The sequence below is a fragment of the Aythya ferina genome (genome assembly GCF_964211825.1).
Source record: "Aythya ferina genome assembly, chromosome: 3".
NCBI classification, from domain to species: domain Eukaryota; kingdom Metazoa; phylum Chordata; class Aves; order Anseriformes; family Anatidae; genus Aythya; species Aythya ferina.
Genome location: NC_140298.1, coordinates 4,273,716 through 4,296,288, shown reverse-complemented (window position 1 = coordinate 4,296,288; position 22,573 = coordinate 4,273,716). Strand labels below are relative to the sequence as shown.

General features: G+C 39.0%; 2 protein-coding genes across 10 annotated transcripts in view; one reads left to right on the top strand and one right to left on the bottom strand.

Moving 5' to 3' along the window:
• The window catches only part of PAPOLG (poly(A) polymerase gamma), a gene marked incomplete at its 3' end in the record, with an annotated part of 40,038 nt that extends 23,186 nt beyond the window's left edge, over positions 1–16,852 (bottom strand). For 3 of the 5 annotated variants that reach the window (XM_084515588.1, XM_084515587.1, XM_084515586.1), the window contains exons 1-21: positions 16,761–16,852; positions 14,821–14,979; positions 14,685–14,751; positions 13,981–14,062; positions 13,788–13,897; positions 11,648–11,701; positions 10,477–10,588; positions 9,778–9,867; positions 9,206–9,344; positions 8,982–9,054; positions 8,779–8,899; positions 8,389–8,473; positions 7,941–7,994; positions 6,158–6,277; positions 5,840–5,949; positions 3,243–3,364; positions 2,989–3,155; positions 2,014–2,120; positions 1,714–1,937; positions 835–906; positions 172–225 (exon numbers count right to left, since the gene is read on the bottom strand). In XM_084515588.1, coding sequence (XP_084371714.1) covers positions 172–225; positions 835–906; positions 1,714–1,937; positions 2,014–2,120; positions 2,989–3,155; positions 3,243–3,364; positions 5,840–5,949; positions 6,158–6,277; positions 7,941–7,994; positions 8,389–8,473; positions 8,779–8,899; positions 8,982–9,054; positions 9,206–9,344; positions 9,778–9,867; positions 10,477–10,588; positions 11,648–11,701; positions 13,788–13,897; positions 13,981–14,062; positions 14,685–14,751; positions 14,821–14,979; positions 16,761–16,777 — 2,139 coding nt within the window. In that variant the 5' untranslated portion in view covers positions 16,778–16,852. Of the gene's footprint in view, positions 1–171; positions 226–834; positions 907–1,713; positions 1,938–2,013; positions 2,121–2,988; positions 3,156–3,242; positions 3,365–5,839; positions 5,950–6,157; positions 6,278–7,940; positions 7,995–8,388; positions 8,474–8,778; positions 8,900–8,981; positions 9,055–9,201; positions 9,345–9,777; positions 9,868–10,476; positions 10,589–11,647; positions 11,702–13,787; positions 13,898–13,980; positions 14,063–14,684; positions 14,752–14,820; positions 14,980–16,433; positions 16,675–16,760 lie in introns of those variants that run through there. The other 2 variants (XM_084515589.1, XM_084515590.1) reach the window with 2 other exon arrangements.
• A 182-nt stretch (positions 16,853–17,034) lies between these two features.
• Positions 17,035–22,573, top strand: part of BCL11A (BCL11 transcription factor A) — a 137,117-nt gene continuing 131,578 nt past the window's right edge. For 4 of the 5 annotated variants that reach the window (XR_014691394.1, XR_014691395.1, XR_014691396.1 and 1 more), the window contains exon 1: positions 18,517–18,761. The gene's annotated coding sequence lies outside the window, so the exon portion shown is untranslated. Of the gene's footprint in view, positions 17,377–18,516; positions 18,762–22,573 lie in introns of those variants that run through there. The other variant, XM_084514485.1, reaches the window with a different exon arrangement.

Here is a 22,573-nt window from a genome sequence, read left to right as displayed (position 1 = left end):
GTAACCAGGAAGCTCATTGTTCAGCCATTTAATTCAGCAGAAGTATGATATGTGAAGGCTAACCACCTACTTAGCAGGACCTATTCTACAGAAGTTAATAGTACAAATAACTTCATACATGCAGGGAAAAACTCTAGGTTTGTTTTACCTATGATCATTAAGGCAGCATACCTGTGACCTTGATGTGTCAACTGGAAACAGCACAGGTTTTCCTCCAAGGCCAACCTAAGAAGTTCAAAGGGATGTATTACATAGTTTTCTCAAATTCATGACTTGAGACAGCAAGGTTTGGCAGCTAAGATACCTAAATGCCAAATACATACATGCATCAACACCTTTCACCTCCTTTAAGATTAGGAAAAATAATCAACATTTTTCTTGAAGCACATGAGCTCACATGCAATGTTTCAGGTATTTCAACCTTTACTCTACCAGCAAGACCATATCTTGATTTGAGGGTGTACACTCAAGAGCTTGTTTCAGTAACAAGCTACACTAAATATACAGTTCTGTATCCTCCCTGTGAGAGGTCAAATGCTTAGTCTTCACGGTAGTCTTAACTTACAAGAGTGAATCGTGAATCAAGCGGTTAGAAAAATAACCGATTTCAGGCATGGCAAGATGCTAGACATTAAAAGAATTAGTGGTAGCATGTAACATGATATGTGGATGTAATATTTGGGAAATGAACAATGAAATAAAGTTACACTAAAAAGCATATTTTTGTTTACATCAATAAATGCATAGAGTATTTATGTGAAGTTGTCTAGGTACTAGAACATTCCATTCAGATTTTCATTTACTCCAATTAGAATAAAACCATTTAAAAATTACATGTTCTGTAGATCTTCTCCGCACATCTTCTGGATTACCACTGCCTTCGAATGCTGAATCCTGGCCAGTTAACTAGAAGAACAGAATACACAGCCTGAAAGTCATTTCTAGACTAAAGTTACACCTTCATATTCAGATACAGATTCAAATCAATGCATTAAGTGCATTAGCAGCCATTCTTATAATAACACTTCAAGACCATTACCAAACAGGTATCTCAGGTCTCTTGAATAGTCTTGCTAACCATCTATTGAAGTCTATACTTGAAGCATTCAATACAAGTTAATTATTCTGAAAGTTGGTTCTTTTCAAGTGGAAAAATTGAGTTTGAATTGTTCTTTGCCTCTACCTCAAAGAGGAGGGCAAACCACAACAAGCAGTTATTTGAGATTTTATAGAGCATTCAAAATCATCTACTCGAACAATATTAGCTTGTTTTTGTATTTGTAAGATAATATCCCTCTTTAGTTAGAAATAATTAAGATGTTTTCAGAAGCAGTTCTTAAACGAATTTAAAGTGAGCTATTTCCTCTGATAAGTGGCCAGTGCATTAAACAAATAGTAATATTTAGATATTCAGTCACGAGACTAAAAACAGTGTCACATCTTGAAGAAACTGTCTTGAATTTGATGTATGGATAGTGCACAGTTTTTCATACCTATATCCTAGTAAAACTATCATTATGTTTAAATTTAGATTCCCAACTCTTTCGGGAATGTATATATACATATTTGTTACCAGTCTTTGGGGGAATGTTTATATATATTTGAGAATTTATAGATATACACACACTTGTTATCTGTCATTTAGTCATTTCACTAATTCTGTATAAGTAGATACTACTTTAAACCCTCCACAGCCTAGCCCTGCTTCCCTACCTTTTGTCTGTCCTTTGGTCTCTTAGGGTATTCTTCTGATGTCGGTGAATGAGGTCGTTTAGGTACAGTACTCTTCAAATTTGTAATTTGAGTTCCACTTAGTTCATGCTGTCCTTGGACAACACGTGTCCTAAGTTGAGAAATCACGTTATGTTCTATTACTGCAGGAACAGTGCAGCCAGCTGGAGATCCTGATGGTCTTACTGCAACTGCAGCCTCCATTTCTGTAGGAGATATCAAGCTTTTAGAGCTCAGCCACGAAGTTAAGGACTGCATTCTACCTACCACTTGAACACATACTTGAACCAATAACTGGAATGGAGATTTCCTTAGACACTGGTGGCACAGCTACATGATTTGTCTTCTCTCTGTTTTTAGCACCACTAGTTCTCTGAATCACAGCACTTCTGTAAAAGTCAGATTTTACAATGTTTAAGTTAGAAAATGCTAGCCCAATAGTGTACACCAGTTCCGGGAAGTTCACACACACAGAATGGTCTTCCTTCTTAGCTCCTTGTCACAGCTCCACTAAACAGCACAGACACTCACTGGCAGTCTAGCATATCAATTTGCTGAATTGCAGAATGCAGATTTAAACTCAAGTATTTTCTTCAGTGAGTCTCCATATACTGATACTGCCTTCCAACCTAGTATATGCAACACTCCTTGCTGCTTTTAACAAATGTCTGCTCCTCTATCCATAAGTGCCCTGATTTTATTTTTGCACTCTATTGCACATGATACTACTGGGCTATTATTTTCAAGATTACACATTCCCATGTGAAGTAGCTTATGAACAAAGACTTCCCAGGAAAGAGACATACATTTTTATTGCCGAAGTTCCCATGCAGTTCCATTAAGTCAGCAACAGCTCTGGCATTTCTGTGACCAAGATCAGTGTTTTATTAAAACTTGACACTGCTTGGCATTAACCATACTTCACTTTTGTTAAAAAGAACAGTTACCTGCACATAAAATACTCCAGCTTCTAAATTGCACACTAACCTAAGGTTATTTATGCTCAAAGCCATACCAAGTCTCTGGTACCAAGTTCTCCTTTGTTTCTACACATTCATGTACATCAATTAATTTTTCAAGGATTTCTTTAACCCATCCCCCAAGACCCACAAAGGAGGTGTTAGTTTTATTCCCAAAGCCTTTACGGCATTCCACATACTTCCAGTCTACATAGACTTGAACAAGAAATCCTAGACCTCATACACATTGCAAGTCAGTTAACAACAGCATCTCCAGTTTTAAGGTTATGGTGCTAACCTTTCCATCTCTGCTGTAGACGTGTCCAATTTAGATATCCTACTTAACGAAGGGGAATTACATGGTGTTCTGGAGTCTGTCTCTCTGGAACTGTCCAAGCTTCCATCTGAAGAGGCCCTTTTACACTGAAGCCCACTAGCATTTTGACTAGTATCTGGCATGCTTTGCTGAAACAACAGTTTAGAAAATTAAGTCTTCAAATAACTAGTAAGCAAGAAAAAAATATGTCTAGAAGAGCCAAGTTTTTATTATACCTTCTTTCTTTTCTCTAAGGTTTCTGGAGGCAGAAAATAATGGAGATGCTTTCTTTTCACATGAGCCGCCTCGATCTTCATACCTTCCTTTAGCATGTTGATGTTGTTAGCCTGCCTGTAAACTAACATGAAATTTAGTGTTGTAGCTTAAATACTTAATGCAAACATCCCATTATTAAAGCTACATATGGTTTCTTTAGAAACAGCAAGCCTTTAAGTCTGTTCTGCTCAAATGAAGAGCAAGCAGCTTTTAGTGTAACTGCACATAAAACACGACCCAGGTTTCCACATGCAGTCTCAAGATGTGTGGGCTGAGATACTACTTCCCATCCAGTACAGATCAGATACATAAATATGGATTTGAACATAAATAGCTGTTACATACTCAGTAATAGCAGTGGTTTGCTAACTGTGCAGGTGATATCTGAGCTGATTTTAACTTAGGGGAGATAATATTCACTAGCCATTCTGGTTGAGAACTGAGAGAAGATCTAGTTGAATTTCTGAAACAACCCCACTGTGCACAGCTCAGAGACCAAACCCCTCGGTCAAGATTCAAGCTGGTTTGTCTGATATTTATGGTGGCAATTGTTTCTTCGACACAGCAGTTCAGTAACACCACACCACTTCTCAGTAGTTCAGGTGTTAAAATTCTATCTACTAAAGAAAATAAAGATTGGATTTTTAGGGACATCTGACTTAACAGAATCTCAACAATTTCAGCAAGTTTTCCTTCACTGCCTACAAATAGCCTTTTATGCGTGTTAGTGTTATACTAGCCCAGCAATTACTAAGGAATTAAGTCGCATTTCAACAAGCTTATTTAACAGCCCAATCATGAGCAGAAGTAGGAAGTCAGCTTATTAATAGAGTAGGAATCAAAGGAAGGACATAGCCACGAGGTGGCTTGAAGTATTTCTAAAGGAGAAATAAGAGTGAATAAGGCACAAATGAATATTTATAACAATATGAACTGCTGTTTCAGAGAAAATCCAATCATGTTCTCAGGCAAAAGGGAGCTGACTTAAGAAAAGGCTCACTGCTTGGAAGGCTTATGACCTTCAGCCCAACAACTTCAAGTTAACCTTTGTCCTCTAAAAGTACTCTCAGAGAAAAGGCATTTGATGAAATCTTTCTTGCTCACAACTGGTCACTCCCAAATTTGCTGAAAGGGCCTCACACCTCCCAAGAAATACCTTTCCTGTTCAGTCTAATCCAAACCCTCTGCCAGAGGAAGCATACTATCAGCTGTGCTTTACTAGGTTTACTAAAAAGAAGAGCACAGCTACCTCAATCAAGTTCTTACATAGAAATAAAACAGTAAACCTCAGTTCTAGCCTGGCTCTTGGTAGCATGTAAGCCTTGTTGATATTTGCCACAACATTGAAACATTGTGAGATGCCTGAAGCAATAAATTAAGGTATAACAGTGCATCATGTCTAGTGGGTTATCTATACAGATGTTTGTTTCCTACAAGTCTGAGGAAGCCGTCTCACTTGGCTTGACAGCCAGACAAGAGTTTTGTTAGTCTTCCATGCCTTTCATATCAGAAAGCACAAGCCAAAAAAAAGGTGGTCAGGTTTTTACTGCATTTTTAAGTGGAGAACTGAGCAAGACATCACAGCCCATGCTGGTACTATGGATAAACTCTCCATAAGTACAAAAAAATGCTTAAGGGAGTCCACTGTTTAAAGTTTTGTTCTAACGCACTTGTCACTTCAGAAAAGCAACTTCACTTTATTATTTGACAGCTAGTCATGAGCCTGACAGCACACATGCATTTCTGAAAGGCACGTGAACAGTCAGGTTGGGAGTAAGAAAATAGACAATGGCAGAGTAAGACCTACGACTTCAAGTGAGTCCTCCCTCTACAACCCCTTTAATCTAGCATTACCTGACAACACTTCCAATAATACTTCTTCTACATGTACCAAAAAAGCAGAAATGGAAGATGAACACAAAGATTTACATGCAAGACCGCCTCTAATTGCAGTGCAGCAACTCACTGGCTTAAAGTTCCCTCGATTATCATACACGAACTTATTTCGGAAAAATACAGTGAACTAACAAGTTGGTTTAGAACCTGCTACCAGTAACTCCCACTTTCTGCCGACAACTCCGACACATGTAGCTATTCCCAGTAAGCGAACACCTACAGACTCCTCATTTGACTGTCCATTTCATGAAATGCAGTTCCTTCCAGAAGGTGTTCACTATGATATGAACAGCTATTTCACCTGACTATATTCATGCTTACTATGTGCCTATATCAAAAGGGACATCTTTGCTCATCCACTAAAACAGTGCAAGTGTTAGGCTTACACTAGCTGTGCCTCCTCCTTGTTGAATATTGCAATCCAGCCCTGCTTTCATTGTATTTGCCGTCCATTCTTTCAGTAAACTTTGAAAGATTTCCTCACTTAGTATGAATGCAGCACACACTCGCTCCAAGAAGGACTTCACTAAAGTGTCAGAACAGGAAGGCTTTATTCTTCACATTGTTCTCTAGGTAAACATTTCACTTAATTAAGCAACTTTTCCAGTAGAATCAAAACCAAACACTACAAGACTAGAGCAAAACACAAACATAGGCTTACCTGTATCTGTGAACGACTGTATATCATATGTTAAATCAATGTTAACACTTTCTGCACTTTCCACTTTCCTAAATACGATTCCAAGAAACCACATTGACACATAGCCACCCCTAAAAAAAAAAAAAAGACAGGTTAACATATTTATCGGATTATGCTGATATCACACATTTGAGTACCCAAGAGCCTCCAGAAAGAATTGAGCAACTCGTGTCCACAGAACCATAGGTATATAACAGAACATGTTTATATTAATCTCAGGTTATCTAACAAGTTGAATACATTTGCCCAGCCGTATTTAAGTAGAGTAACAAAACTCACTGTTTACGGTGTTCTTGGTTGCCAGGAAAAGACTGGGGATTTACATGTGCAATATTTATAAACTCATTTCTCTCCAGGTTTCCAACCAGCACACGAATTTTAGATTCAACAAGGCCAACCCTAAGAACAGGAAATATTTGTTTTTACTGTATTCCCCACAATAGTTATATACCTTTTATGTAATGCTAGTACAAAAATGCTAACCAAAGAGGAACTTTCATTCATCTTAATAGATAGATTTTATACCACACTGCAGCTTGAGATGGTTCCAGTAATATTTGAGCTTTTGAGTTTCCAAAGACTGAGTTACTTAAGTTTATCTAATTTGTTCTTATCTTCAAGATGTATTATATGTTTAATCTGAATTGTCAGAGTACAAGTAGTATACCCCTGCAACTCCAGCTGCATTTCAAAGTAGAAAAAACAATCTTAGATTCAGGAAAAAACCTCAAGGACAACTGCTTGATCATAGCTGGGTAAAGATGCAGTTCTCCTTACAGATTGATCAGTGGAAGGAGTTTACTACTCTCCAACCAGAACTGAACTGAAAACATAATTCCTTTAACAAATATTCTGGTCACCTTAACTTCATTACAAATTTACCAAGCTACAAGAACCATGATGAAGGCTTTTCATTTCAAGAAAGTAGTGCCATTTTAGCTAACACCACAGATAACTTTAAAAGCAGTTAAAAGTCTTTGTTATTTAGAGCTATCTTAGACAGGTAAGAGATGTGTTATCTACTTTCAAATCCATCCAAGAGCTGGTGAAGTAAATGTGGCCTTATGACATACAAACTATCTTTTGCTTTTTAGTTCTCACAGCTGTACAACCAAGCCCCATTTGCCTCCATTTCTGTCATGACAAAAGCCTGCTTCTACTGGAGTCAGAACTTTCCTCATCTTTGTGAGATACATGAAAAACTTTGTTCTACTAGAAATCATTCTTTAAGCCATTTGCCTATAAATCCTTGTTGCACACCTGATTGATTAACATCAAGCTGTAGGTGATACAATTTAAAGGAAAAAGTCAGAAAGCTCAGAAGAAATCATCTACTAGCAACGTTTAGAAATATAACATCTTTAACAGAATATCACTGCAAAGCTAAAAACAAAAATGCACGTTACAGTACCTGAATTGCTTACTACTTCCCCTTGCTTCAGCATTCATACAATTATTCAGCACATTCACATAGGTCAAACAAGTTATATTGACATATCTCCCCTGAGACAGTTACAAACATCTCATCATAAGTAGTGAATTCCTCTAATTATAATTGAGGTTGTTCTCATAGTTTTGTAAAAACTGATCACCACTGCAGCCATTAACCTATTCACTATTGGCCATACCAAAGTGCCAATTTATTTTTTCAGCACTAAACAGAAGAGGTAAGAGCACTAATAACTTAAAGCTCAGGAAATACTATTTATCAGCATTCAGATGGTCTGCACTGAGCACAAGATTTCTCTCAAATGTAACAGCCTGGTTTTACTTCACTGGAGAAAGGCAGCTAATTTCAGAGCCTACTTATCTACCTAGAGCAACTCAGCACCAATTACAATTTTGTTCCAAATTAGATATTACATCCAAGAAACAAGTTATAAAACCAAGTCTTTTCAGGCTACAGAGCACTGGTCTACAGAGTGGAGTGTGTGCACAATACAATTCATTAATATGCAGGAAAGAAATATTGAAGCTTCAGTAACGTGTGACAAGTTATACACATACATGTATCGAAGGTACATGCTCTACCAAAGTCTCCAGACTTCTTTTTAAGTCTTACCATTCTAAGTGATGCTCTTCAGTATAGGCACTAGCAGTCAGTACAATATAATGTCTAGAAGAAAATGGAAATGTAATAGCTCAGGATGTTATTCCTTTAAGCAAAGCCAAAGCTGCCTTAAATATCTAGAACATAATTTCTACTAAAGACAGACTACGTCCTGTATTCAGCACAGTATTAACTGAAAAAAAAAAAAAAAGAGTATATTTTAGAATCACATTCTGCAACATTCAAAATGCTGCAGTTCATTTTTTCCCCTCATGAAGACTGTAAAGGGCCTAACAGTTTCCTGTATCTCCCCTGCGCTCACCCTTACCAAAAGGTAACTCCGCTTAATTTTTCAGCAACACAAATATTAATGTCATCTTCTATTTACACAGTTAGAACTCAGTATGCCACCCAGTACACAAACCATTCCAAGTTCAGAAAACACAGATTGCATACATACTTGTACTTCTGAAAGAAGTTTGGTGGCTCAAGGAGCTTTGGCCAGTCTAACTTCCCTTGAAGAATCTCATTTGTTACTGCGAGACCTAGAGTTGGTGTTGAAAAAAATTAATTTTTAAATAAATTCAAAAAATAAGTATCACTGCACAATATAAACTCTGCAAGATAAGTCCTGAACACTAAGAGAGGAGAAAGCATGAGTTCACTTGACACAGCACATATGTGCTATGATAATCTGTGGTAAAACTGGTCCATGTTGCTTACAAGTGGCCTGTTTCTCAAAGATCCATTATGCCTAATGGAGCAGGACACCTCACAGAATATAACCAATGCAGTTTCATATAGCAAGCATACTTTTTCATCAGTTAATAAGCACAGAAAGCTATATTACCATGTTTGAACTCCTCTACCATTACAGCTCGTGTTGATGTAGATACGTTGTATGTAGAGTTCTGCTGTGGATAGGCTGGGGTGATGATGGGCATTACATGATATCTGTCTGCTGGATTGACCTACAATGTTAAAACAGTTCTGCTTAGTATCAGTTTAACCTAGAAGAAAGTTTAAAGGCTCCTGAGTTTAATGTCTACATACCCTAGGGTCCCATACTGGTAAGTTAAGATTACTCTCTTCAGGTTGTTTCAGCAAAACAGGATTTGGCCATTCCCTATAAAAGATAAGCCATTAACTAACAACTGTATTTTAAGACTCAGTCACATAATTCAGACTAGGACTCAATGTTGAAACACATTTTTAAAGAAGTAGCCTTAAGTGTTACTACTCTATACAGATTGAAATTGTCATACAATAGCTCTTACCATTTTGAGAAAACCAAGAAGAACTTGTTCACAAGAGTAGATGCCAATGCATTTGGATAGAGCTGACATGTTCTTGCTACTAGCATTGCCCAGGAAACACCACCAAGAAATCCCAGCATATTGGAGTAAATACCACGCCCTGGAATGGATACTTCCTAGTTAGTATTCTTTCAAAAAGCCACATCCTTCAAATGTACATCACTGATTTACTACACCATTTCCCAAAATACTGCTACTCTGAAATCCATCTGTATTGCTACAGCTGTTGCTTCAGAAGGAAGTTCTGCCATTGTTCTAGCACTTGCCATAGCTACATTCCCATATGTTATTTCCCCATTCAATAGACACCAAGATTTTATGGCTTAACCTGGCATTTTTATCATTTGTCGTCATGTTCCTGATCAGCAACACAGCACCTTTAGATTTAAAACAAGTTAAAAAGTTAAGCCTATTACCCAGACATCTGAAGAACTATCCAAAACTGGAAGTGCTTTCAATAGTCTTAGAAACTTATTTTTCATCATGAAATGCCTCTGAAATGTTTAAATATCATGAACAATGACACCACTCACGTTTTGCCCACAGTTTAATCGCGCGGAGTGTGAGCCGGAAGTTCTCCTGATTTGGCACTAGATGTAGTATTTCATCAGTAACTCTGCAGCCTGTAAAAAAGGTTTAAGTATAAAGGTTTGCTGTAACATGTACAAGCCAGTTGTATGCTCTACTGGATCAACAGTTTACAATTTAACATTCAAATCCACAAAAACTACCTTAGATGACTTGCTTTGCATTACCTTGATTACCCACAATATTCAGTATTATCTCCAGTAATAGATGTACTCAACCACTTTCTCATGGCCAGGCTACAGCCAACACATCTTAATAAGGCCTTTCGACACGGATTCTGAAAGCTAGATTTCTTACAACAGCCAGGCACAATTACAACAGCTGGTGTTAAACAGAGCACATTAGGATTTGAATATTCTAAACACCTTTATTTCTGAATTACAGCACTCCCTTCTCTATCAAGTTTTCCACTTATTCACACGAAGAGAGTTCTGTGGTAAACTGCAACAACACACACTGTTGAAAGGAATGGGAAATACAGGCCTATCTAATCACTATTCACAGAAACATTAAATGTCACCTCCTCAGGTCTTAAGCATACAGAAGACTGGTTGTGCATCTTGTGCAGAAAGTTGGACTCTGTAACGTGCATTCGATATCAGCTTCAGTAACATTTTCTTTTTAAAATGTGTAAACACGCTTACCATTTAAGCTCCTTATGCATCTTATATCCAGGCTTCTTAGACTGGAGTCATCTCTTAGATCCAGATTATCAGAAATGGTTTGCATAGACAGTCTTGCGAACACAAGATCAATCTTAGAGTAAAGAAGCATGAGTTAGAATACCATAGTTCGCAAACAGCCTGCTAGTGGGAGAGAACAAGTACTATCTACAGAAGGGGTGAATGTTCATGTTTAGAATCACATAGCATAGGTGCACCTCCAAAAACTTGCCCAGAAATTCAATTGCCAGAAGTTCCGTATTTTTATTTACAAAACCTACAGAGCATCATCTTTCTTTTTAAACCAATAGAAAACTTCCTTTTCCAATGGCAACTGTAAATTTAGAGTGTCTTTTCAACATTAAAAAGAAGTTGCATCCTAACTCTGTAACTAAGCTTAAATTCACTCACCTCAACTACAGCAACAGGCTTTTTCTTTACATGGTAAGCCCTTTTGATCCTGAAATGTTTTTTTTTCCAGTACAGTCTGGGGTAAGAAAATTATCCTGACAATGTCTTTACATTATAAACACCAGAAAAAGGCTGCTGAGTGTCTTCATCACAGCAACTACCAAGCAGTAACTTGCTTGGATACTACAACCCACAGCTCTTCATTCATAGGAGAAGGCTTATTCAAGATACAAGGATTCCTGCAGCTGAAAAGCCTAGGCAGAAATCAAATGAGTTTTTTTTTTTATCACATTTGTTTCATGATCGCTTCCTTTCTGATTTGCAACACAATGTTTTGTCCACCCACAACTCATACAGCGATACACACTACACACAGCCCTTTGTAGAAAATGAGCTTGTCAGAGCCAACAAGAAGAATTAGCAAAGATTTTGCCTTTATTCCCAGTCTGCACAATCCTTGTGAAATACACGCTATTCAAGTAGGCTACCTTAGTCTACAGCACAGCTTTAGAGAAATATGTCCTTGACATTCCCACGTGTGCCGGGCTTCCTAGGGACTTAGCTCCCCATAAGCTCCAATCCTACTGCAGTCTTGTTCTGGGTTGTGTAGGGTTGTTCTATTACAGCTTCTTAAACACTTTAAGGTACCAGAAGCCTTCTAAGATTTCCAGGGACCTGTGACTGCTAAATTATACCACTGCAAAGCAAGAAAGATAAACCATGCTTTAAATGAAATTCTTACCTCAATGCCATCAAACTCAAACTTGACAACTGGGACATAGGCATCTTCTACCGCCTGTAAAGGAGAGGATAACTATATGAAAGTGCCTTTTTGCTACTTTCACATTTCCCTTAGACTACAAAAAACACAAAGAATATACTGCTGAGCTATGCAATATAAAGACTGAATTGCTTCTGAATCAACAAAACTATGTAAGATGCAGGTAGCATAGTAAAAATATGGTATCAAAACAAACTTTAAAAAGTAGTTTAGCCTCATTAGCTATACAAATGAAGTCCTTCACTGTGTCTGCCAGAAGACTAGGCTAGGGGAACACTTCTCCAGTCCTGTAGCTTAGACAGAAGGAAGGCTATACTGTGTAGTTTGCCTACCAAACTTGAAGCAGGAGGTCATAGACACATCAGAACTTCTTTCCCATCTATGAGGACTGGCCTGAGTTGAATCAAACCGTTACATTTTCCCAAGGAAAGTCTGTATGTTCAATACATATTGAAAAGCTTACAGCTCACTTTTCGCTTTTGTGTTTTTAATGGTAGTCAGGGATGAACAAATACAGCCCTCAAACTTCATGTGAACACAGGACTGTTACAGTTTCCAGCTCAGGTTTCTAGAAAGAACTGCTACAGGATAACCATTCCAAGTGCTGACTGTCTGGTCCTACAGGAACAAAGTCTTTCTCCCCTATGCTTAAGACTCAGACTGCACACAGTTATTAAATGCAGCAGCCCTATCTGACCACATAGGGATAAGCAATTCAGGCATCCTGAAATTGGAGCAATTAACTTGAAAGCAAGTCTAATAAAATATCCCACACCTTCTTTAATTCTTATGTAAGAAAAAAAAGAGCATCTGACATCCTGAAGGGAAGGTATCGGGGCAAAGCAAACTAGCCTCTGTTTAGCAAGAGGCCATGTGACTGCAGGCCTCCAGCAGAGGCCAGAAACTAGTATTAGAGCACACCTTGCTAAGCTAAGGAAGAAAGTAACTGCCTCTATCCACTTCACCTTTTCTGAAGGGTTCACACACTCATCTCTTCTCAGACTAATTACCTCAAGATGCTTCACATCTCATTGCAGCTCTCAAAGAAACATGGACTCCTTGGAGATAGTGCCAGGAATCACCCACAAAACGAGTGAAGCACTAGCAGAAGGTGAGAGGATGTCAGAGATTTAACTCTGGCAACAATGAACGCTAAATGGCTGTTCTAGTAGCCCTGTAATATTACTTGCTAAATATTTTAAAGCAAACAGCCATCTTGAAAAAGGAAGGGTTTTTACAGCTTTCGGTTAAATATCATGGTACTGTGATTAAACATTACAGTTCATCTTGATTAGTCACACAAACAAGCCTGAACATTGTCTGTCTCCTGTAGAAGATGCACAGCAAGGCATCCGAGCCTTCTCTAGACACTTGAGATACTATTCCACTAGAGCCCTGAAGGTTTATCTTCCTTTTTTTCCTCATAAGGAAAACTGCATTATCCCTGTTTACAGAGCAGAAGTTGAGAGGTCAGGAGTTCATTTTTACATGCAAGACAGACATGAAACATCCTGAAGGTGATTTTATAAAGCAGATGAACTTAACAGGAGCCATGCAGTGAACATACAACATTAGATAAAGCTGTCAGAATGCATCACCAATACTAAGGCTCAAGCAGAGTACCAAGAACAGGACTAGAGGCAAACAACTTAGAGGTTCTGAAGTATATCCAGATGAACTCCATGGCACATGTACTGACAGAAGACTTTCTTTGTCACATTCATCTGCCTTAATTTTTTGATTGCTCCTTCTTCCTGCATGTAGGCATTAACTTCACTTCTTAGCCCCTTACTATATCCAAAACTCAAGCAAAGTTCTTAGGTACAGAGCCCCATTTTTTGCTACAGCTGACTCATTCCCAAACCATGGGTAGGGCAGAAGACAAGTATACCACAAAGATTCCTACGATGTATAGTCATCAGGAAGAGGAACAAAAACCTTGACTTCAACATTTTCATACTACAGAAAGTATTTTAAAAATGGATCTGATTTTTTTTTTTTTATTATCTTTGGCTTTTAAGGCATTCTTTAGTAGTGGAAATTGTGAACATGAATATTCTTATTTGTAGAAGTCAGTGTATGAAGGAGAGAACTTGCTTACTCTTAGATTTTTTATTTCTTCTTGATGCTTTAGTTTTTCAATGAGTGACTGAAAGAAATCTGATCTTTCCACGTGTCTAGGAGCAACGCAAAGAGCATCTATGTCAGCACCTGCAGAGAGATTCCATTTCTTCTGTTATTGTTGGAAGTCACTTTCAAAAATTACAACTACAACCAGATAACTAAAGCTCTACCTTTGGTGTGTACTCCAAGCCTGTAAGAACCAAATGTAAATATTTTGCCACCAACATCTGCTACGACTGAAGGGGGAAGATTCTGTGGGCAGAGAAAGAGTTCACTTTAGAATATGATACATACTGACCCACATGCAGGCTTAATTAACACAAATTACTTAGAAAGACAGAAGCAGCCTCCTTTTACATGTTTTCTCACTCCCACAGAGTTGTTAGTCTAACAGACTTGTTTCTTAAAGTGAGCCCTTACAACTCCAAAAAGTATAAGCAATGCAGCAGTCCTTTCATTAATTTAGACAAATTACAACTTATTAGGCTTCCCTGCAGATGTACATAAATCAATAGAATTCAGGAGCTATACAATAGGCAAGTCTAGCATAAATTCAAATTAGATGAGTGCTGTAAGCTGCTTGGGGCATAATCAGTGCCCATTTACCATCTGACCCCACAATAAATTACTTCTCTCTTAACTGCAACAGTCAACTGACACAACCACTTCTTAACTTTATGCACTGTCCCAAAGACTTCAAGAAACATATGAAAAATCTTTCATACCATATTTCAGTGGCAGTTACTACAGTCCTGCTTGATACTTAAGAGGAAGGTTAGAAGTTGAACTTTAGCGTAAGTCCTAGTGGTGTGGCCTTTAAAAGAAGTGAAAAGACTTCAGCTCTTTTGATAAGAGTATTACAAGAAATCCTTACCTTGCTCTCACCAAGTTCTGAAATCCATTCTTTGACCAAGTTATTCAGTTTACCAAGAACAACCAGCCTGTAAAGAAAACTCACATTACATTTGTCCTCAAATTTGAAAAAGATTAACAAATTAGTTTTATTATACCTGTGATTCAGTTCTTCTTCATCCTCAAATACCCCAAATGGCTTCATTGCTTCAACTAGCTTCTGAGTATGAATATAATCTATATCCTTAGGAGGAGCCAAGCTAATTGGAGAGGTAATTCCATAGTGCCTTTGAGGCTGGTTCTGCAGCATAGAGGTACTGTGGAAGAAAATAAAATAGTCAAGACTCTACAAAAGCATAAAAAAAATAATTGGGTAACACTCTTCAGCTAACAGGTTTCCAGATCAATTTCTCTTTTACCCATCATTGACATAAATGAGAAGAAAATGCCGCTTCTGAATTTAAGACACTTGTAGTACAAGTTCAGCTAAATCAGTCAAGAAGTGCTTAAAACATCAAGGTGTCCGACCCATTGTGGTTGGAATAGGATTAGGAAAGACTTAAACAATTTCAACAGCTGATTTAAAGAAGTCATAAAAAGTTCTTTTTTAAAAAAAAGAAATTCTAAATGCTTCCTTCACTGAAGGAAAGCAGCGCACTCTCTGCATAGTTTTATTTGAATACAGATATAGCTTTTAGTTGTCCTGGTTTTCTTCCTCCCTCCTCCCCCCGTATCTTTTTTTCCACACTAAGTTCTTACTACTACATTTTCTAAACTAAAATAGAAAGTTTTGCCAGCTTCCATTTTAAAAGTGATAGTATTGATAATTATTATTTTCTTTCCCACAAAACCTCTCTCATAAGAAATACAAGAAAGCCTATATTTCCTCCATAATTTGGCATACCCTACAGCCAAGTTAAAACACCTGCAGCAGCTTTCCAGCATGCAGAAGGCTGCCACCACCTGACTTTCATACCCTATTCTTGCTACAAGGACCAACATAAAACCCAATACCATTCAGATATATCAAATATTCTTAATACCAAATTCTTTCAGTCTATAGTAGAAACTTTTCAACCACACACTGCTGCAAGTTTAACCTCAGTTTAAAAGTTGAGGGGAAACAGCATTTGAAAAGTTTTATTTAAAGGGTGATTTAAGCCCAAGTGAGTTTTTTCTTCTTCAGGAAGTTGCTTTACTTTTCTCTCTCAGGTATACTGGACTGACAAATGTGTACAAAGGGATCTTAAGAGAAAGCAGAATACATAGCATGCTATCTACACATCTGTAAGCCTTCTGTTTAGGTGAGAAACCTGTTGCAGCTTAAGATTTCCCCAGCTCTTGCTCTGTCTACCACAGGCAACCACTCCAACATCTTTCTGTTCTGATAGACCCTGATTTTGCACAGGGAGATAACTTAAACCGATCTGCTCCAGGTTTTATTGGTTATGTGCAAGTTTAGAAAGCTGCAGACCCTGGAAGCCAGACGATAAATTCACATTTACTGCAGGTCCAAGAGCTGTGCCAGCACTTGCAGCCAGGAGGTCTGCCTGCCCTCAGCTCTCACACCTCGCTGCAGCACGAGGGGATCCCCAGGCACTCCTGTTCACAACCACTAACAGCACAGGACCAAAAAAAGTTTTTTTTTTTTCTTCAGAAAACATCACTAACTGACAGCAGTACACACCCGGACAGGAGTGCTCAAGCAGCAGAAGATGCTTTCTATCCCTATCGCACTGACTGCCTCAGGCAAAAAAAAACCTGCAAACACCTGTAGGCGAGTTGCAGCACCTCGTTACCGACACTGACACTCAGAGCAAGGCACTTTTCGGATTTCAGCCCGACACAGCGCACAAGAGCGCCACAAACACCTCAGAGCTGGCAGGCAGCCGCTGGGTACGACAACAAACCCCACCACACCGCGGCTCTCCCGCGCCCAGAACCGAAAACACCCGCACTTATTGCGTTTTTCTTTACCAAAACAAAAACCCTCAACCCGTGCAGCCCCTCAAAACACGCCCCAGCAGCTTATTCCCGTTATTTAAGCCGCTTTCCCTCCCCCGAGCGCAGCGCTCCCCGGCGGCCCCGCCTCACCCACCCGCCCGTCTGCTTCATGGCACCCGCCCCGCGTCCCGCGCGCCCCGCTCCCTTCTAGCCCGCGCCCGGCCGCCATCTTCCCGGCGGCCCCCGCGGCGCCCGCCCACTGGGGGGGGGGCTCAGGCCACGCCCCCTCTGTGGCGGCTCCGCGCCCCCTGGCGGCCGTTGGCGGCTGAGGCGTTGGAGCCGTTGGAGCCGTTGCCCGCCAACCCCCCCCCACAGCCCTGCCGCCGCTCCTCGCCCTCGTAAAACGGGGAAATTGTTATTGTTGTGGCACCGTACTGAAAGCCAACTGAGGAGAGAGGAGTGCTTGAAAAGGCAGAGCTGCCCCTGGCGCTTGGTTGCTCTCGTTCAGTGCTGGAGGCGCAGCTCAGGCTTGCCCCCGAAAATCGCTTTTCTGTGAAGTGAAAATGCCGTCAGGCTGAGGGAAAAACGTCTTCCCTCACAGCTCGGGCACCGCACCCCGCCCTGGGTGTCAGGTGTTGTTCGGGGTACAGTTCCCAAATGTTAAAGAGTGATCAAAACTTAAGCTGCTATCGGGACAATTTAACTTATACTGGGAGGATTTAATACGCATCATCACCAACAGCGGCAACAGGGAACTGTGGGCTCATGAGGTAAATTTATTGCAGTGTATGATTTTGGAATAAAGCAGTCCGTAAGGCTGCCTAATATAAACTGGGTATTGAAGCAATGAAAATATCCCGGAGAGGATTCTCCTGCACCGTGGTGTTTGAGGGGCATTTCCCCACTCACATTTTTGAACTCGTATAAAGTTAACTTTTTAACATTATTTTATTCATAACTAAACATTTGGAAAAAGATTACTTTCCAACAGCTCTGATGCCTTGTAATATCAGAGCTGTTCTCTGAGATTAGCAAACCCAGCATTTCTGTACTTCGCAGGATCGCCTACAGTGCCTTTCCTGAAGTAAAACAATTTTCGTCTTTTCAAATGCTTTCAAGAAGTACAGACTAATCTTCTGACCTGAGTTTTCACAAGGTAACAAAAGTTTGGTATTCAGACACGAAGGTAAATTTACCAGAAGAGCCATATCTACCCTACTCAAAGACCTTCCTGCTCTGAAATGTTAAAACCTGATTTGTTTCTGTAGGGATTTTTGAATATTTGCATGGCAGTACTTGCACTGACATTTCAGTCTTCGAAAATCAGATGCTTCTGAAAGAAGTTGCCCTGGTAAAGCAAAAAATAAATTTCCAAGCAAATTTTTTTGTTGTTGTTGTTGTTCATTTGTTTGTTTTTCCCTAGTCTCACCCTTTTTATTTTCAGACACATTCAGAGATTTATTGGGGTTTTCTTGAACACTTCACGCATTTCACGTTCCTCATAACATCACTGTTGTCCCTGGATCTGGAAAACTATTGTTTGTGTGCTGCCTTCTGTTCTCTGGCTGACAGCATCTGTGTGAGGAAAACACCTTATTTTATTTTATTATTTTTTTCTGGGTATAGATGGCTAATTAGACAATCTCCTTTTTATCTGTTTCTGCTTCCTGCTTTTAGTAGTGCACTGGTAGCTGTGTTTGCCTTCTGATGGAGGGGTATTAAGGGAGAGGGGACCTCTTTCATTAAATCACCCACAACACTTAACAGGTCACCAAGCACACAAATTTTTCCTCAGGTGCTACAGAGAAGCAGCAACTGTAATGTTAAACACAAATGGAGACTAATCAAGCTTAACTTGATTGCTTAAATCGTGTATGCTGTGAAAGAGGTAGGGTGCTTGGTGCCTGAGAAGCAAAAGCTATTAAAGATGGGTGAAGTGTGATGGCTAGCTTGTAATTTTTTATAGCAGTTAAAGCTAGAAAAAATAAGTAATATACAGTTTGTGGAAAAGATTAGTTGTAAGGTGCTATAAGTGCAATAGTTTAATAATAATTTTATTATTTTCATTGAGCTTATGAATTTTGCTATGTAGTATCATCTTTTAAAAGATACTTGAGGGACAGAACTGAGGAAATGTGTTGGAGGTGACTGTCTTGTGAGTATTCCTTTATACAAAACAAAGTGTTTCTGTTCTTTATTAGCCGGCTATCCAGAACTTTTTTAAATATGTAACTCTTGTGTTGTACCTACTTGGTTTCTGCAATGTCATTTGAAGCAGTAACTGAAGCCTTTTATGTTTTTAGGCTCTGCAAAATTTGTGTAGAGTTTGTTTTAAGACATTTTTCTCTGTTATGCGTCTTCTAATAGCTTTAAAATACTTTGGATGGAGTCTGGGCTATGGAAATGCTTGATAACTATTGAAGTAATTCTACTATGGGATTAATTTTTTCTTTCTTCGTATTTTTTTTTTTTCTGCATAGAATGTGATTCTATTTCTACGAGCTATCCAGATCGTATATTGGAGAAATGAAGTCTACTTTCTTAGAGTGGTGTAGGGTGTTTTGTTGTTGTTGTATTTTCTTCGTTTTTAATTGTTGATTTGTTTTAGAAGAGTAGAACTTCTTTACAGCATAAATGAGGCTGTGCTTGAGCATTCCCAGTCTATTAGAGGTTGTTACTGACTTTGTGGAGATATATATTATAAGTATAAATGTATGGATAGTGCATTTTCATGTTTTCTAATCTGTAGATTTTGTATTTTCGTCTTACTCACTAAGTCAATAGCGGTGTTTTGTGCCTTAAAAACCACTTATAGGAGACCATATGCTTGTTAGGCTTCTAAAATGTAATAGTCTAAATATTTATGTCTGGTGAAAAGAAGTTATAGGCTTAGTATAGGTTTTGCTATTACAGCTTCCTATTTGTTTTCTACTCATATCCATTCATATATTTAACAGCTGCTTATGTATTCCATTGGGCATTTTTTTTTTTGTAAGTGCCCTTTTTCATTGGAAAGAGACAATCTTGTCACTTTTCCTTTACAAATAATTTTTGTTTATTTGAAATGTGCTTAAGTAGCTTTTCACTCACCGTGCGTGCAGTTTATGTAAGTTAAAGTCCTTGCGGTGTTAACTTTGGCTAGATAAATCAGGCCAACTGTCCTATTATGCAGTCAGAAACACTGAGGTAAGTAGAGGAGAGAGAATAGATTGGAAGGATGGAGGTGGATGAAGCGTTTTTCCAGTATTCCCAAGTGAAATTTGGTACCTTATACAGATAAGATTCTTTCCATGTAAGCTATACCCTCATAAAATAATTCCATAAAAACTGGTCTAATCCAGGTTGTTATGACTCTTCTCCTCTCTGGGGAGTCCACTGCCAAGCTGGTGTTGAGCCAGGGCAGTCTCCTAACTGGGAGCGTGAGGGCTCCTGAATGCTGCTTCTGGTGCAAGGGAGGAAGCAGGACCACAACTTGCCTGTGGAGGTGGAGACGTGGGATGATAGCAGTCTGGATTTAGTTCAGTTTATAGTGCGTCCTCAGGAGGTAGTGTGCCCCCAAAAACATATTCTTCTCCAGTATTTCAGATGACTTAAGGAAAGCTGTCATTTTCCCTACAAGCTAGTTGGTGTTCCAGTAGTAGGGAGGTAGCTCGGAGGCTTTTACCTTTGGGGGGACAGCGCAACTATTAACTTTATAGGCTCAACTTTTATCCATAGAGGGATGCATGTTAATATTACCACGGTCAGATATTGTGACTCAAATGTTACAGGGTGAACTTTCTGTATCTCCTGGGTATGTGAAGGGTTGTCCGTGCTCAGATCACCTTTCAACGTAAGTGCCATCTCTCAGCTGACTTACTGGTAGCTTTGGTTGTATGCATTTATCTGGAGATGGTTCTTGTACTAAAAGAAATGTATCTGAGGAGCTGATGTTCATGAGGGAAAGCACAGCTAGAGTCATGTGGCGATGGTATCAAGCAGTGCGCCTATGTGAATGGAAAACTTGGGATGTTTTACTGTTATTTCCTAGTCGTGCAGCTCTTTATCAGATGAATTATGTGTTGCAATCCATAAAAAGACATCTTTGTTCAGAAATATTTATCTATGTGCTATATATTTTATTTGGCAAGTTAATTTATGATTTTTCCTATGTTTGAATGTTCTGATGTGTTAATGATTGAAGGAGAATGAGAGTTAAAACCTTTGGTACACGCGTGAAAATTTATGTACCAACAACTGCACCCAAACCTTTCCGCTGCAATATACAAAATTGGACTGAAAGGTGAAACTGCTATGGAGGAAATAGGTGATATTAAAACATTACCCACAGAACTGAGAATAATTTATCAGGCCAAGATTTTATTCAAACTTTGGATTCCTCTTACAAATAAGGAAGATGTTATCTGTGTAATGTACCATATTTCACTAAGGAAAGATTTTTGTCAGTAATAATTTGTATATATACACTTAGGTCCTGATGAATATCAGCTGAAAATAACATGAAATTCAATTCTGGAAAGCTGTCTTCTAACAAATGCTCTCAGGCTTTACCGTCTATCACGTTATATGGAAGATGTATGGGAAGAGATAACGTTGAACAATAGGAGGCAGGGTTGCTGTAAACAGATTTCAGATAGATGGATTCAAACAAGTGGTGGTTGAAGGTTTTTTTTCTCCTCTTTCATGAATTTCAAGAACTTAAGGGACATAGTTCGATGAAATGTTGGTATTGGTAACTGAATAAACTATACAGAAATGTAAATGCAGATAACACTTATATTTTAAGCCAGTCCAGACTGCTATTGCTGAAACACTTGTTGCTCAGAGGGTGTGTTCGGAGGGGACTATTATTAAGTTGCTGTATATCTTTCTAGGCGTGTTTGCTGCTAATAATAGCTATTAGCTTTTAGTTCCTGATACTGACAGTTCTAGTGTATTTCCTTGCTTATTTGCGGTCACCTGGTATGACTTCAGCTTGCCGCTGTACGCTAAGCCAGCAAAACAATACTTCTGCTTTGCATTATCAGGAAAGTCTTAAAACTTGTGTCCCTCAATGTGAAATTTGTTACAGCTCTTCACCTGGTCAACAACAACAAAAGACTATGAATAAGCTTGCAGCGGATTGTAACGTACAATGTCAGACGGATGGGTCACTCCCTTCTTTCACTTCAAATTGAAGCTAAGATTAATTATGGTATTACCAGCTTCTAAAACAGGTTAGTTAATGGGAACTAACTGTGAGCTCAGTGAAGCAGCACTAATCTTGCTGCTCGCAGTGAAGTGTCTTTCTTTGATCAGCTCATTCTCTCTCAGCAGGCCAAAAAATAGCCACAGGATACGAGTGCTTAGTTTACAATCATGTTAATTTTGCTTTAGGTTTGTCTTTAGCTGTTGGAGATTAATGAATCAAAATGGTGTTTAAATTTACAACCAGTTCTCTTCTAATCATTTGGCAGTATTTCTAGCTATTTTCTGCTTTGATTACCTGAGCCAATCATCTAAAGGACTCTGCTATTCTGCAGTGTGATTGTGGGGTATGGCCTGAAATGGCTAGGAACCAGCAAGGTGATGGCAGAGAGAGTTAAGGACGTTCTTCCTGCTTTTCCAACTGTTTCCTCAGTGGTCTATTTGTTTCAACTGTGCCAAATCCAAAGTCAGTTTTGTTGTTCCACTTCACGCATTTTTGGTATTAGTTTGCTCTCTCCATAGAAGAGGAGCTTCCTTTGCCTCCACTGACATGCATCAGATGTAGCAACAGTCTCCTGGGGCTATTTACATGGAAGTGCAGAGAGGACCTTCAATGCTTGACAGCATCATTCTCCAAGTGAAAGGTGTGTTTATTGAGGTCTGTGTGTGCTAGCATTTGGATAAGCAGCTGGCGTGTGGAATCATGAAGGCTACTTCAATTTCTTGGGGCTTCACTGAGGGGACAACTAAGGTTTGGCTGTCAGTGCTCCTGAAGTGTTT